General features: G+C 43.2%; 3 protein-coding genes across 5 annotated transcripts in view, besides 2 other annotated features; 1 reads left to right on the forward strand and 2 right to left on the reverse strand.

Annotated features, from left to right (window-relative positions):
• Positions 1–32: part of a mobile genetic element that runs on past the window's edge.
• Positions 33–610: 578 nt separating this feature from the next.
• Positions 611–709: a mobile genetic element.
• Positions 710–790: 81 nt separating this feature from the next.
• Positions 791–6,077, reverse strand: BubR1 (Bub1-related kinase). Its single transcript, NM_058034.4, has 5 exons — positions 5,649–6,077; positions 5,190–5,585; positions 1,850–4,813; positions 1,440–1,687; positions 791–1,379 (listed from the first exon to the last, which is right to left on the reverse strand). The coding sequence occupies exons 1-5, from the start codon at positions 5,973–5,975 to the stop codon at positions 932–934; spliced, it is 4,383 nt and encodes a 1,460-aa protein (NP_477382.1). The 5' UTR covers positions 5,976–6,077; the 3' UTR covers positions 791–931.
• A 471-nt stretch (positions 6,078–6,548) lies between these two features.
• On the reverse strand, positions 6,549–12,470 carry mle (maleless). 2 transcript variants are annotated; one of them, NM_057293.4, is made up of 5 exons: positions 12,311–12,470; positions 11,735–12,251; positions 11,011–11,329; positions 9,679–10,369; positions 6,786–9,160 (listed from the first exon to the last, which is right to left on the reverse strand). In NM_057293.4, the coding sequence occupies exons 1-5, from the start codon at positions 12,384–12,386 to the stop codon at positions 6,882–6,884; spliced, it is 3,882 nt and encodes a 1,293-aa protein (NP_476641.1). In that variant the 5' UTR covers positions 12,387–12,470; the 3' UTR covers positions 6,786–6,881. The 2 variants fall into 2 exon arrangements, with proteins under 2 accessions (NP_724440.1, NP_476641.1); NM_165451.3 differs by lacking the exon at positions 12,311–12,470 and having other exon boundaries at positions 6,549–9,160; positions 11,393–11,793.
• Positions 12,471–13,535: 1,065 nt separating this feature from the next.
• Positions 13,536–14,571, forward strand: part of Src42A (Src oncogene at 42A) — a 30,952-nt gene continuing 29,916 nt past the window's right edge. For both annotated transcript variants that reach the window (NM_001414106.1, NM_057501.4), the window contains exon 1: positions 13,536–14,400. In NM_001414106.1, the coding sequence (NP_001400983.1) occupies positions 14,110–14,400 (291 nt within the window). In that variant the 5' untranslated portion in view covers positions 13,536–14,109. The remainder of the gene's footprint in view (positions 14,401–14,571) is intronic.

The raw sequence follows: 14,571 nt of genomic DNA on the forward strand, positions 1-14,571 counted from the left end.
TATCTGTTACATACGTTTCAACGAGTCTAGTATATAAACATTGAAAATAAACACTTTAATTTTTTCATTATAAATCATTTTTTATTATTAGCAATCACATCATTTTTTTTAACAAATACCGAGATTTGAAAGATCGAGTATCTGCGCATATAGACCACTTTTAATAAAGAGAATAACATCGTTGCCAATTTATGCATTTTTGCACTTGTGTGACATATTAAATGATTATATTATTTAAATTGAATAGTGTCGCTATCAATACATATGTATACACATACATAATTAATGGAAAAAAATGTAAGATATGTCGCCAAAAATAAAATTTGACATGTCCTTGCATAATAAGATGAATAAGATTTTGTGTGGAATACACAAACGACTGCCAAACGAGTCCGCGATTCATAAGCACCTACCGCAATCATTGCAATTAAAAGAAATGATCTCGTTTCCCTAAGATTGATAAACCAAGTTTCATGGCATCTAGTGAGAAGATATTCTGCTGCCGTCATTAATACATATGTATATGGCAGCGTCTCCCAGCTGAAAGATGAGGGGCAACGAATGGAGGATTCAAAAATCGTTGTTTCTTCGCCGAATAAAAGGGTATTTGAGATTCGTTGAAAAGTATGCAACAGTCAGAATTACGCGTTTCCAACGTAACTAAATTTATATTCTTGATCAAGGTAAACAGTCGAGTCGATATAACCATGACCCATGATGCACATTCTAGAATAGCCAGTGTTTTATTAGTTAAGTGCCACGGTTTCAAAACAGTCACACACACACTTTTAAAAAACCTTTTCTTTTTATTTTAAATTTTAAAACAGAATAGTTGCGTATTACTTATAGCAACCATTAACCAGTTAACAAGAACGTGTTAAGGTATGCAATGTGAATATGTTTATATTACTATGTTTGCACAAGAAGACAGCTATTTCTGCAATATCGTGTTAAACTTGCTGATTGCCTCGGCAACATATTTTTCCTTTTCGGCCAACGCACATTTAAGCTGCGTACGCAGTTGCTGCAGATTAGGCATGGTGCGACAATCTCTAATGTTAAGCAGAGTGCGGAAGATGTTTTCCCACATTGTGCGCTGAAAGTAGCGTGGCACGTTTGTTTTCGGCATCCAAATCGTGCTCGGAGACCGCTGCACTACTTCCATATAGCGGCCGAAAAGCAGCACATGCATAACGCTTACGAGACCATATAAATCCAATTGGTAAGTCCATGGGCGTCCCGTTCTCATCTCAATGCACTTGAATAGGTCATCATGATGAACATAGTTGAATGTCTGATTGTCCGGAAACAGCTTCATGTCAATAGACACACCGAAATCAATAAGCTGCAGGCTGACTTCGTTGGGATCCGCACATATCCTGAAACAGAAAAAACCTGTGATATTATTGGTGTTGACGAAGAAGCTTTCTGGTTATTACGGTTTCATAAGTAGAAAGTTATCCGGCTTGATGTCGGCGTGGATTATACCCATGGCGTGCAGGTGATCCACAATATCGAGCATTTGGCAACTCAGATGCATTACCACATACTCGTCCATATTCCTGTTAGTGACACTCTTAACCTTGTTGCATACACCGATCAGAGAACCATAGTCTGAAAACTCTGAGATGTATACACTGGAATTATTTCCTACCAGTGCATAGTCAATATGTGCATAGGATGGAATCTGTAAAAGAATTTGCATTCGGTTAATTCGTGTCATGTGACAAGTATTAATAATTATCCCTCTATATGATATGAATAGGTAATATTCTAGGATAATAAACTTGGAATAAAAACTATTTGAAAAATCGGATTTAATGTCCATATATTATTAGTTATGCCTTACCATTTGCTCACTAGTTAGCCGGCTGTGAATCTCTAGACAAATGTAGAACTCCCAGTAGTTAGTGGGCCGTTCCTGCTTGAGCGCGACCTTCTTGCCAGATTTCAGATGCTTTCCTACATAAACCGAGCCATAAGCCCCCTTTCCTATCATTTTAGACACCTCAAACTTTTCGTTGTGCACTTCCAGGTGGGTGTTAGGATGTAGGCGCTTAACGTGTCCAACCAGTTGACAATGGGGCAGCTTTTCGATGTACATAGAAAAGTCAATTGATTCGAGTAGCGAGCTGATCAGTTCTACATTGAAAGGGTTTTTATTAGCGTCTGCCAGCGTTTCGTTCAAAACAGTTTGATCTCCGTTTGAGGTGGGGTGAACAAAGTTTTCCCGCGGAGGAGTTTCTAAATCAGACTGCGACCAGGAACGGTGCGATTGCTTCGGCGTCAGTGGAGTTGTCTTATAGTAGATGCTTAGTTCCGACGCCTCTGCTACCTTTGCGTTAGGGATCAGCAGTGTGGAATTTTTTATCATACTGATATTTGTTGCAAACATTTCAGTAGCTGCGTTAAGCTCGAAAAACTCGTCAGGTTGTTTTGAAATACCGACATTTTCATTCACAGGGGCTTTCCTTGACGATTCTGACATGGAATCGTTGGAAAATTTGATCTTATTCGATGTGCTTGAAATATTCGTTTTGACAACGGAAGCCGGCATCTGTGAAGGACAGCTGCCTATTTCTGTGCAATCTTTCATAAACGAGGCAATCATATGGGAGTGCCCAATATTTTCCTGTTGAGTCCCTGGCTCCTTAATTGCCACCTGTTGCGTTTCGGGCAGCGTGCAGTCTAAGTCAAAGCTGGAGACCATTAAAGCTACTGGTTTTGACTTAGTGAGCTTTGGCTGCGTGTCGTCCAGAAAAATATCAAACTTCTGTATCGCCCCTGATTTTGCTACAGCTTCAGGCTGCGTTTCGGGCACAAAGGAAAGGTCGCACATAAAGGAATCCTGCAGATTGCTGATGCTGGGCGCAGCCTCCAGTTTGTTGCCAGTCACTGCGAAGGATCTCCGATCGCCCTGTGTCGATTTAAAAAGCTGTGAAGTTGGATCGAAATTGCGCTTCGGAGAGCCAAAAATATTTGTTTTCGGCGGTGTCTTTCCAAACAATCCACACAAATCGCTTTCATCCTCCAAAGTGGGAAGTTGCGGTGCGGAAAAACAATTTTCAGCTCCCAGTGAGCCATGATCCATAGAATTCTCCGGCAGTGCGATCGGCATTTGTGGGAGTGTTTCAGTTTTATCTTCCTGAAAGCAAGCAAGAGGTCTTGGGATAGTCTCTGTCTTATCCTCTTGGAAGCGCAACGACTTAAGCATAGGCACGCTAGGCGCATTGGGCTCCCATAACTCACGGCGCAAAAAGTTGTCACCACCCGGTTTTTCCGGCTCGGAAAGGACTGCTGATACACCAGCACTTATCACGCGCTGCAGACGCATTTGTCCAGGAGTGTTCTCTTCAATCTTGCTGCCTAGTTTAGAAACAGCATTGGATCCGGGTGAAGACGTGGAGGTAATAGTGGATTTAGTGGTGGTACCGCTCGTCGCCAAGCTTTGTGTGCCGTGCTCAGAGGTTTCCAATATGGTAGATAGTTGCTTTCGCAAAGTTGGAGAACGAGTCTCCACTGGAGATTCGACGGAATGAGCAGCCTCCTCTGGTAGCGGTAGTTCTTTGAGCACGGTTCCAAATTGACGTGACGGAGCCTGTTTCTGTGTTCCCTTAGGAGTGCTTACTGCCTGCGACTTTATGAACATGTTGAACATTTGCGTGGAGCAGGTCTCATCTCCGTCATAAAACGGCCTTGTTTTTGGAGTTGGCTGCGGCTCTTCAGAGTCTTCATAGATCTCTATTTTCGGAACAGGAACGGCCGGTACAGCAAAATTGTCACGTGGAGAACCGGAATCCTCAAATATTTTAATTTTTGGCTCATCTATTTGATCGCACGGCGATTCAGGTATCTTAGGTGCCACCTGAGAAGGTATATCTTTTACAATCAAAGTGGCTTCATCCTCTTTCTTTTCATCCTCCTCCTGCACAGACGAAACTCTGCGTGGCATGATGGATTTTCTGAAGGAAGAGGGAAAGAAGCTCTTGCGGCGTGGCATCTTGTTTCCGGGCAAGCAAACGGTTTCTTCCATGTCAAAGTCACCATGAACTGTCACATTTCGTTTTTCCATCCATTTAGCTGCCAACAACTCCTCTGGCTGGTACTCCTTTTGCTCAACTTCGTTGTAAATTTTGTCAAAAACTACCTGAAGGCCCGGTACCAGTGGGGGTTTCCAAAACTTGTCTAGCTCATCGAGATCTTGTGGCTTAGAATATCTGGCGAAATTCGGATAGCAGCGAATTCCTCTGATCACCCGTCCAGTGCCCCACCAATCATCATTGCGATGGATAAATGGATGCTGTGGGTTGCGATGCTTCAAAAAGGAATAGGCTCGATACTCTTCGGGCGAGAACTCGATGTTGGGGCGGGGGTAGAGGAGACACTTGTTATAGCAAGGCAGTCCACTTGCGTTTGGCTCGTCCTCAATAGTAACTGGCGTCACCCACGGTTCCTGAGGCCTGTTCTTGGCCACAAAGTTTGTCGGAAATCTAAATGGTTGTTCTAGACGACGCTCGTAGTTTGTAATAGGTGGCATTGCTTGTTCGTCAACGTGTATATCAAAGCCCAGATCCGGCGAGGCGTTACTGCCGAAAATTTTTCCATGTTTGTGGCGTTTAGCATTTGCCTTATTCCAGGCCACCGGTTCTTTTATATTCTCCTGACTGCAAGCCGAGTCGATAATGGATCGCAGGCTTGACTTCACCTCCGTCTCAGAATTAGAGATCGGAATATTTCCCTCAGAATTTTCGTCATTAAACACCTCAACGTTCCGACCTACATTGCGCCTACTGGTGGTGGTTGAAGGCTCGACCTGCAGAATGACAATGTATATTTTTAAAGAAATTTTATTCGATTTAAACCTTTTTTATTACTACTGTATATTGATATAAAAGCTTAGGTGGATTTAAAATCCCTTAGAAAAAATCGAGCTTAACGGCGGGATCTCCAAAAAGTTGGACAGGTTCACCCTAAGCCGTTTAATAAAATACAAATACAAATTAAGGTAAGGTGCACCTGATAGTCAAGGAAACCGACTCGTTCTCTATCGTTCTCTGTTGTTTCTGAATTCTAGAGAAGATAGTCATTAAACATGCATCAAACATAAGTTATAAAAGCAAAATTATACTTGAAACCGATTTCTCTAGCCAACCAAGTTCTTTGTAAACATGAAATAAAAAATCACCCACCTGAACCACGCCTGGGAGGCCGCTTTTAACTGCTGCTCCGGTACGGATGCTGCCCACGGTGATGCTGTTAGAGATCTGCTGCCGGCGACCATGAAGTGATTGCAGTGCTAGCCGTCGCTCGTTAAGTTCCTGGTTTACTGCGTTGGCCTCTTCACCAGTGCTGTAGAGCATGCGCTGGCCCACCGTATAGCCAAAGTGGTGGTGGGCCTCCTTCAGATCCTCTAAGGGCTCTGCGCGGCACTCTAGACCTAAGCGAAAGATCTCGTCGGCCTTGCGCATGTTACCGCTCAGGTCGTAGCTGTAGGCCCAAGCAATGTAGAAATCTGCCAGCATTGTTCCGATCCCGTTGTTGTACATCTGCTGATAAAACTCGATCTTGTCCTTCTGTTTCTCCATCTAAAAAGTGACGAAGTAAAATCGGTGGTTGAGTGATCGTTTAAAATATCATCGGCTACTCACGAATTTAATGAAAAGCTTTATAAGCCGCTTGTCCTGACGGTAGCGCTCGTCGTCTTCAAATTTGGTGAGGCACTGGTGTAGGACAGTCTGCAGACCGGAGCCACTGCCCCCCGCCGGATAGCTCTGCTCGATCCAGCAGATGAACGTGTACCAGGCACCGAGAGGATCCGCGCCTTTGTAGGTGCGCACCTCCTCCTCCATTTGCTTGCGTTGTGCCAGCAGTTCCTGGCCGTGGGTGGAGTCCTGGCTAAGAGAAGCCTGCAGAAGGCTCACATTGCGACCGCTGGCCAGCGGCTGAATGTTCTCTTTCGCATTGTCAAAGTCCATATCGTTCTCCTCAAGCAAATGACCTGAAACTTTTGGTTGTCTTGTATCGGTTAAACAAAAACTACGCGCCGAAGCAAATGCTAGAGATGAATGATACTACGCTCTTTCGATATTTTTAATTGTGTCGTATCGATACTTCGATTGAAAAACTGTTCTCACTGAAGCCGAAATACATACGATAAAAATTGAATTGCTTAGCAACACAACGTCATCACTGACCACCACTTTTAATTGGTAACGAAGCTCACCATCTTGACCAGTAAAAAAGAAGCGTAAGAACAGCTTACTCCAGTTACTATTACATTTCTGGTGCTCCTCAAATCTTTGTGATCTAATATTTATTTGATCAACTTTCATTATTGCTTCGAAAATTATGATATTTTAAAATCACCGCCATATCTGTACAATAATTAATTTTTCTTTTCCCTTCGAGTTTTGATAAGGCACGAAATATGTTTTGCATATATATGGCTTTTTATTGTATATATTGTTGTCATGACATATGTTTTAAAAAGGTCTAATTGCGAAATCAGTAATCGTCTAAAATGCTAGCAGAGATAAAAAATAATGATTACACAGGTTCACCAAAAGCCTTTATAGAATGAATGTTTTTGATCTCATTTTGTGACAATAAACGATTTCCACGCCTTCACAAACGAAATTCCAGCAATATATGTATGTATGCAACAGGTTAGGGAATGTCAGCGGAACTATCATATTTGGTTACTATTTACATACGTTAACTCGTGAATCTATTCGGATCGCACATGCGTATTTAATGCCAAAAAACCAAAAGATTCAATGCGTCTTATTTGTATAATCCCTTCAGCATATCGAAATGCGAATAGTAATGTTTATTATTCTTTTTGTTTTTGAAAAAACCAATACATTTTTTTTATGTATCCGTTAAAAGTTACCCCAGCGGCCGCCTTGGTCGCCATTTCTAAAGCCGCCGCCTGATCCTCTATTGCTTTCAAATGAGTCTCCAAATCCACCTCTCTTGTTCCCATATCCTCCGCCATTGTTTCCATATCCTCCACCATTATTTCTATAACCTCCGCCATTATTTCCATATCCACCATTATTTCCATAACCTCCTGCATTATTTCCATATCCTCCTCCAATATTTCCATATCCTCCTCCATTATTTCCATATCCTCCTCCATTATTTCCATATCCTCCTCCAAAAGTTCTGCCGTTTCCACGGCGACCAAAGCTGCTGTTAGTAAAGCGTCCTGTCTCAAAGCGACCTCGTTTGGGCGGTCCTCCGCCGTCACTGAACTGACGTGATTGGTGCGGCAGAATTCCTGATTCACGCTGCAGTCCGAAGTCTCCGGCGCTCTTAACGCAAAGGTCTTTGACCACTTTGACCAGCTGTGCATAGGGCTCCTCAAGGCGAAGTATGTCGGAAGGGTTGTCGCACGCCACCGTGATAAGATCCTCCAGGGCCGGCTTAAGGGCACCAATCTTGGCCGCAAGTTCCGGCTCTATGTCGAAGTTAAGCCAGTTGTCAACGCGCACTATATTGTTGGCGGCCAAGTCAATCTTGCGCGATCCAAACAATATCACCTGCAAGGGCGAGACCATAGATAGTTGCTTGCAGGAAACAGCTCGCGTGCGAATCTTCTCGCCGAAAACGAAGAACGGATACGGAAATGTGACGGCCAAGTTGCTGCAATTCACCGAGGTTTTGTGCAGTAACGCTGCTTTAGACTCTGTAGTCAGCACTTTGCGCTTCTCCTTGTGCACGCAAATGTTGGGGTAGAGACCCAAGCACAGCAGCGCCAGGGACACATCCAGCACGGGGTCATCCCCATCAATCCTTTCGTCTACCTCGTGCGATATCATACACTCTTCTGGGAATCCTGCCTGCTGAAGGAGATCCAGTAACTGCTGCTTGGCATCCCAGATAACGTTCATAGTACTCATTTGCAGTCCTTTCCAGTCACAGAACCGAGCTTCCATATGCTCACCGCGTTGTTTCTCGCGCCGCCACATTTGTGAAGCTACAATCATTGCCACGTGGTCGGAACATTTGGTACCACTCAACGCTTTCTGATGATTTGCCAGGCGACGTTGACCTATATCAAGACTAAACACCTCTGAGAAGGTGCTAGAGTACGAAGCCATAATGGCCATTAGATCGGCGCAGCCAAATACTGCGCCGAGGACCATCATCTTTCCAAGTCTTGGTTCAATTGGGAGGCGTGCCAGCAGGCGCCCCAATGGAGTAAGTTCATCGTTAGCGTCAAGGCAGCGCATCTCGCGAAGCAACACCTCAGCTTCGATTACTGCGTCTACCGGAGGTGGCTCCAATGCCTTTGACAAAAAGTGGTGAATGGAGCCCAGTCTGAGTAATTTAATGGTCAACGCCATCTCGTGCAACGGTGTGCGGAACATCTCCGGCGTAAGATTGTCCTCTAGCGCTTGGAAGCGGGCACGCGAACAGAGTGTGAAGCAGAAGCCTGGTCGGACACGTCCAGCTCGGCCCTTGCGCTGCTCCAAATTGGTTTTGCTTGCCCAAACGGTGGCGTAGCTGGTTAGGTTGTTATGTGAAGTAAAGAGCTTCATGCGCGCCTTACATATATCAATTACGAAAACAATGTCGTCAATAGTTATAGAAGTCTCTGCAATGTTGGTAGAAAGTATAATCTTGGTTACGCCTTCTGGAACAGGCTCGAAAACCTTGCGTTGCTCGTCTCGTGGAATCTGCGAGTGGCACGGCAAAATTTGGTATTGGGATGTATCACCAAAAATGTTTGTATTTTGCAGAAACTTCATAAGCGCAAAGATCAGGTTCCAACCGGGCAGGAATACTAAGATAGCACCGGGAATATTTTTTGACTTAATATGCATCAATAATGCCTCCAGCAGCTCAAAGCTAACGTCCGATTCGGATAGCATGGCCATAGCATTTCGAGTCTTTTGTGAATACTTGTCCTCGCACACCTTGTTATAGTTGATTTCCGCCTCGTCCTTGTCCTCGGAAAGCAATTGCTCCTCGTCCTCCACTTCCTTGCGCTTTCGGCGCGACTCCGCCGAAGGCACAAAGTCTGTCATCTGAATAATGTCCTCCAAGAAAAATTGCTGCACGGGAAATGCTCTTCCGGGTACTTCCAATACGGGACAGATGCCAAAATATTTGGAAAATTTCGTTGTATCAATAGTGGCCGACATAAGAATAACTGCAATAGAAGAGTTTCTATTAATTATAGTGTTTTCTAAAAGTCATATCATATTAAATTAGGACTAGAAATGTATGACCCGTAATGCATATAAGTTTTAAGTTCTGAATAGTAATTTTGTTGGGCATAAGTAATTTTGGCAAGTCAACTCTACATTAAATATGAAACACAAACAATTGGCAATGCAAATTTTCAATGGAACAAACTGACAAATCGACTATTAAGAACATAACATATACACTCTGGGCGGATCCGGTACAAACAATATAATCATAATCTTCATTAATTAAGCCAGTGAATTAGTGCAAAATAAGTTATTTTCGCGGCTCAAAATCTGCTCAACATTGCTTTTTATACATGTAAATGTATGTATATATACAATACATATATACAAATGTATGTATATATAAATATATAAGTATAATCAACAATTGTCGAAGAGTTTCACCCCAAGAAATTTGAATGCAGGTTATACATACGGATTTATGTTAGAAATATTGCACCTTATTCGAGCTTACCATGCAGGTCCGGATATGTGTCGACCATGTCGCGAAGGATGACCAGCAAAAAGTCGCTGTTCACGTCTCTCTCGTGGATTTCGTCCACAATAATATGCGACACTCCTCGTAAGCCAGCCTCCAGCTTGCGCAGCAACACACCCACGGTGCAAAAGAGGATTGCGCCGTAGGGTCGTGGAAACACAGACTCAAATCGCACCGAGTAGCCTACAGTGTCGCCCAATTGCTCGCACCGCTCGCGAGCTACGCGCTCGGCCACAGAAATGGCTGAAATGCGACGAGGCTGGGTCACATAAATATTAGCGTACCCGCCCTGGCCGGAGCAGATGTAGTCATCAAGAATGTATTGGGCAATCTGGGTAGTCTTTCCGCACCCTGTGTTTCCACGAATGATTACCACTGGATTGTCATTAATTGCGGTTAAAATTTCCGACCGCATCGCTGCAATGGGCAGCTTTTCGCGGAACTCGAGGAATTGTCGGTACTCGTTGTCGTTTTGGCGGCGATCACGCAGCGAGCGTTCGTAGTCCATCGAAAGGTCATCAATAGAGGTGGTTGCCAGTTCGCCTTCGTCGATGTTGCAGGCATGCCACGTATTCCAGTTTGCCTGAGGAGGAGCCCACGGAATCACGGAGCTTTCCTGACGTTTTTCGCCATCCTGTTGCGAGGAATCTATACGGCTTAAGTTCACCTAGGAGAAAATATTTTACATCGTACACTACATTTTTTGTTCGCAAAAAAAAGGTGGTTTGGGTAGGGCAGCGTATTCCTATGCTCATATAGTAAGGGTATGAATGTAAGAGATAACAGAAATAATCTTGTTCAAGATCACTAGCCAAGTCTATCACAACAAAAGCTTGAAAGTTAAGATTAAAGACGCAGATTTTAGTTATGCTAACGTAGCGTAAAACCTTCTTTGAAATATCTTTTGAACACAGAATTGGATTAGGTCGATTATGGTGTCTGTCGACGCGTATTGAGAGCTATATATAGAAAAAATACAAATGTTACAGCCAAGTATGCAGTACAAATTAATCGAGTTAAAGTATTTGCATTGTTGTTTCGGCATATCAAATATTTTTGAGGGACTGAACGATGTGGGAGTTACTAGCGTATTCCTAAGTATATGACTTACGTAAATCAATATAATAATATATACTTTATAAAGTACTGTTGGATGTCATCAAGAATATTGAAACCGGTATACAACATTTAGCTAATAGTCTTTGTCTGATAAAATCTCTAAACTGTTTTTTAATACTCTGAGATAAGAAATTTAATTCAAATTGCTGATACATTTTTATTTTAGTTTTCTAGTTTCGTATTACTTACAATGAGAGGAATCGGAGGACCGTCCAGTTCGATTTTGATATTGCGCGGGTTTACGACAGGAAGGTCCAAACCCTTAATCACCTCATCAATTTTGTTTATCAGATTTGGCGAAAGCTTCACCGGATATGGCTTCAGCTGCTCATCCTTTTTTTTCTTCAGAGTTCCACTAAAGGGCTCTATCACATTTAAATGGAAAAGTTGGCGCACCAGGGACAGGGCGCATGACTTGCTGGCAGACTTCTTGTTTGAACCCGACTCACGGGCCGTCACCGTGCGATTGAGCGCCGGCACATAAATGGACAATTCGGCCAAAAAGCTCCTACATTAAAAGAACTTTTTGAAAAAATCTGGACTGGTAATGTAGATCAAATCCGGAACTTACCCTCGGGCTATCGTGGGAGTCTACGGACTGCTGAAGGAGCCAGCCGACAGAACGGCGTGGTACTAATGTGTTAGACGCAGCTGGAAAGTCAGCGCTTGAATTATTGTCAGCTAAGCCGCGTTGCATGGGCGTCCGTTTTGCTTACAGACCCCACGCAAGGAAGCTGGACGTGGTTCTTGTAGTTCGGAGTATCGTACCACATCGTTCTGCCGGCGCTGCTCTGCACAAATCAAATTGGTCACAGCCCGACATGATTATGGGCTGCATTTCAGATTTGGCCGTAGGCCATATTCGGTCAAATCCGAAATGCAGGCCGAAGAAAGTTGAAAAGGAAGCACATACCTAGCGTGTTCCGGGCCCACTGGTGTATATTTGTAATCGTCGCGAATGTTGTTCGTCTGCTTGTAAATGTTCAGTCGCTCTTTGGCATTCTCTATGGTCCAGTTACCGTGGATGGCAGCGTTGACATCGAAAGCCTCCGCTTCGTTCATGTCCCTCTGCTCCTGGATGCGATCAATTACTGAGTAGCGGTTACCGCCGTCACCGCCATCGTGGTTTAGAGGGCGATAGGCCTCACCCAGATCCTGTGGACCCGACTGACCATCAAACACTCGCTTCTGCTGTCCACTGCCCCCTGCCATGCCCGCACCCTCCAGACCAGTCCTAGGTCCGCCCCCCGAAGCACCAGCATCCGCTGGAACATCATTGGTGTTCAGTTTGCCCACGCGCACTAGGTAGTTGACAAAATCACGGCACGCATTTTTCTCGGCATCCTTTTTGTTAGTGGAATTACCCACACCAATATAGGTATTTGGCTCTACACGAACCTCGCAAAGGAACCGCTGGCGATTTTTGGGACCTATAAATTAAACTGCTACTTGGGAAACACGCCTGGGGGAGTGCAACATAACCACTTACCCGTTTGGCGAATATCAAACTTTGGTTCTATTTGCGACTTAGCACAAAATTGGTACAAAAAAGATTTTATATCCATTCTTAGATTTTCAATAAACTTTCTATCAACTACGGAGCTCAAATTAAATTTATTTCTTTTGTGATGTCTATTCTGATATCGATTAATTTTTTTGTTGCTTTACAAAACACTAACGCGTCTTGAATCGCCTATCAAAATAGGAACGGATAAAATAGAACAGTGTGTGTAGATATAAAAACATTTAATGTAATTTAATCTAAAATAAAAGAAACCTATAGAGAGACTTAGACATATTTGTATATATTGCACTATAAATAAACAGACAAATTTCTTATATATATACTTTTATTTATTTATTTAAATATAACGTAGAGTATAAAATTTTAAGGTAACTGAAACCTAGATGCATTAGCAGCTAGCACCTTCCATTTTATATTTTTTAAATTAGGTTGGAGCTTTTTAAAAAGTTTCTAATTGTGTTGATGTCAACTGTTCTATGTGGCGAAAGGGAAGAACAGTATGCTAGGATGGGATTAACGTCTAACTGGTTGCAAAGAGCGCATATAAATACATATACATATATATGGGGGACCTGTTCTTGTAATGGTCATTTGTAAGGTTGATGTGATCAAGCCTGAGACTGTTAATAAGAAATATCGTTTTCCTGTTGTGTGATGTGGTGTTGTTGAAAGGAGTTTGATGTGGTATGTTGAAGGATGAGCTTGTATCAGGGAGTTATGTTGTAATGCAGTTCTGTTTGTTTTGAATTGACGTATATGCCTATGTGCCGAGAAGTCTTTTATGTATAAGTAATAAATGAAATATTGCAAAACAAAAGAAACGGAATTCCAATTCAAATTGGTAGACGAATTTTGAGCCGTTTTTTGCGTAAGATGTGTAGGACAGAATATTATCGAATAATTGATATCATATGACTATGTTATGCCCTTCAATCCGTCAAGAAAGATTCCTCATATCATAGCAGGTCTTAGAATCCTTAAATAATTTACGCTAATTTACGATGAAAAAAATAATAATCAGCATAAATAATCATATATTAAATAGTCATTTCTGGCACCAAGAAGACCACTAAACTTGACCAGCGACACGACCATTGATTTCTGTTCAAATAAAAATATCCAAGCTGTTGAAATAAATTAGTATTTTAAAGATGATGACTGAAATTCAGTATTATAGTATATTTGCCCCAGTCTTTTGGTATTTCTCGAGTCCGCGTACTGGTCACACAGCTTTTTGCAACGCGATGGGAAAAAGAGGACGATATTTGAGTTAAAATGTGAATACGGATGCCAGCCCAACTAAATAATAGTGCAATCGCGAGTCACCCATTTAATCGCCTAGTTTGAATTCTTTTTTGCGGCCCCAACGCCGGTACACAGCTGGATTTTTGTTGGTTGCCAGCAGTCCAGCATCACGCACACCCACACGAGCAAATGTAGATAAAAGTGAGAAAACACTCACGCACGCACACACACAGGCACACGTTTGGTCGTGGGCAAGCATTTAATTTCGTTAGTGCCCAGTAAAACAGAGTTGAGCGAAAAGGCGATAGCAACTTGCACAAATTGTAAGCAGTGCAGAGAGTCAGTGAAGAGGGGATCGAGTGAGAGCGGCGTTTAGTGCCAACACCCAAGCGCTGATCTCGCAGCTACAAACAATAAACAAACAGTGAAAGTAACAGTAAACGCAAGCGCTGCAATTTGGCTTCCATTGATTGCATTTAGTACTCAGTCTCGGCGGCAGCACAACTACTCATCCAACAATGGGTAACTGCCTCACCACACAGAAGGGCGAACCCGACAAGCCCGCAGATCGAATCAAGCTGGACGACCCGCCCACCATCGGAGTCGGAGTGGGCGTGCCACAAATCCCCATGCCCTCACACGCCGGACAGCCACCGGAGCAGATACGTCCGGTTCCCCAGATCCCGGAGAGCGAAACGGCAGGTGCCAACGCCAAGATTTTTGTCGCCCTCTACGACTACGACGCCCGCACCGACGAGGATTTGAGCTTCCGCAAGGGAGAGCACTTGGAGATACTGAATGACACGCAGGTGAGTTTTGCTACGTTCACACGCACGCCTTATTCGCGAACAAAAAAGTTGGCGTTTCCTTATTTGTAATTAAAAACTCAAAAAATATCGTGCACACAAAAGAGAATTAAACTTATTTTCCAAATATATGAATTTGTATTGAAAATCAGTTTTGGACAGATATAGAATGTT

Source organism: Drosophila melanogaster, chromosome 2R, assembly GCF_000001215.4.
Source record: "Drosophila melanogaster chromosome 2R".
NCBI lineage: Eukaryota > Metazoa > Arthropoda > Insecta > Diptera > Drosophilidae > Drosophila > Drosophila melanogaster.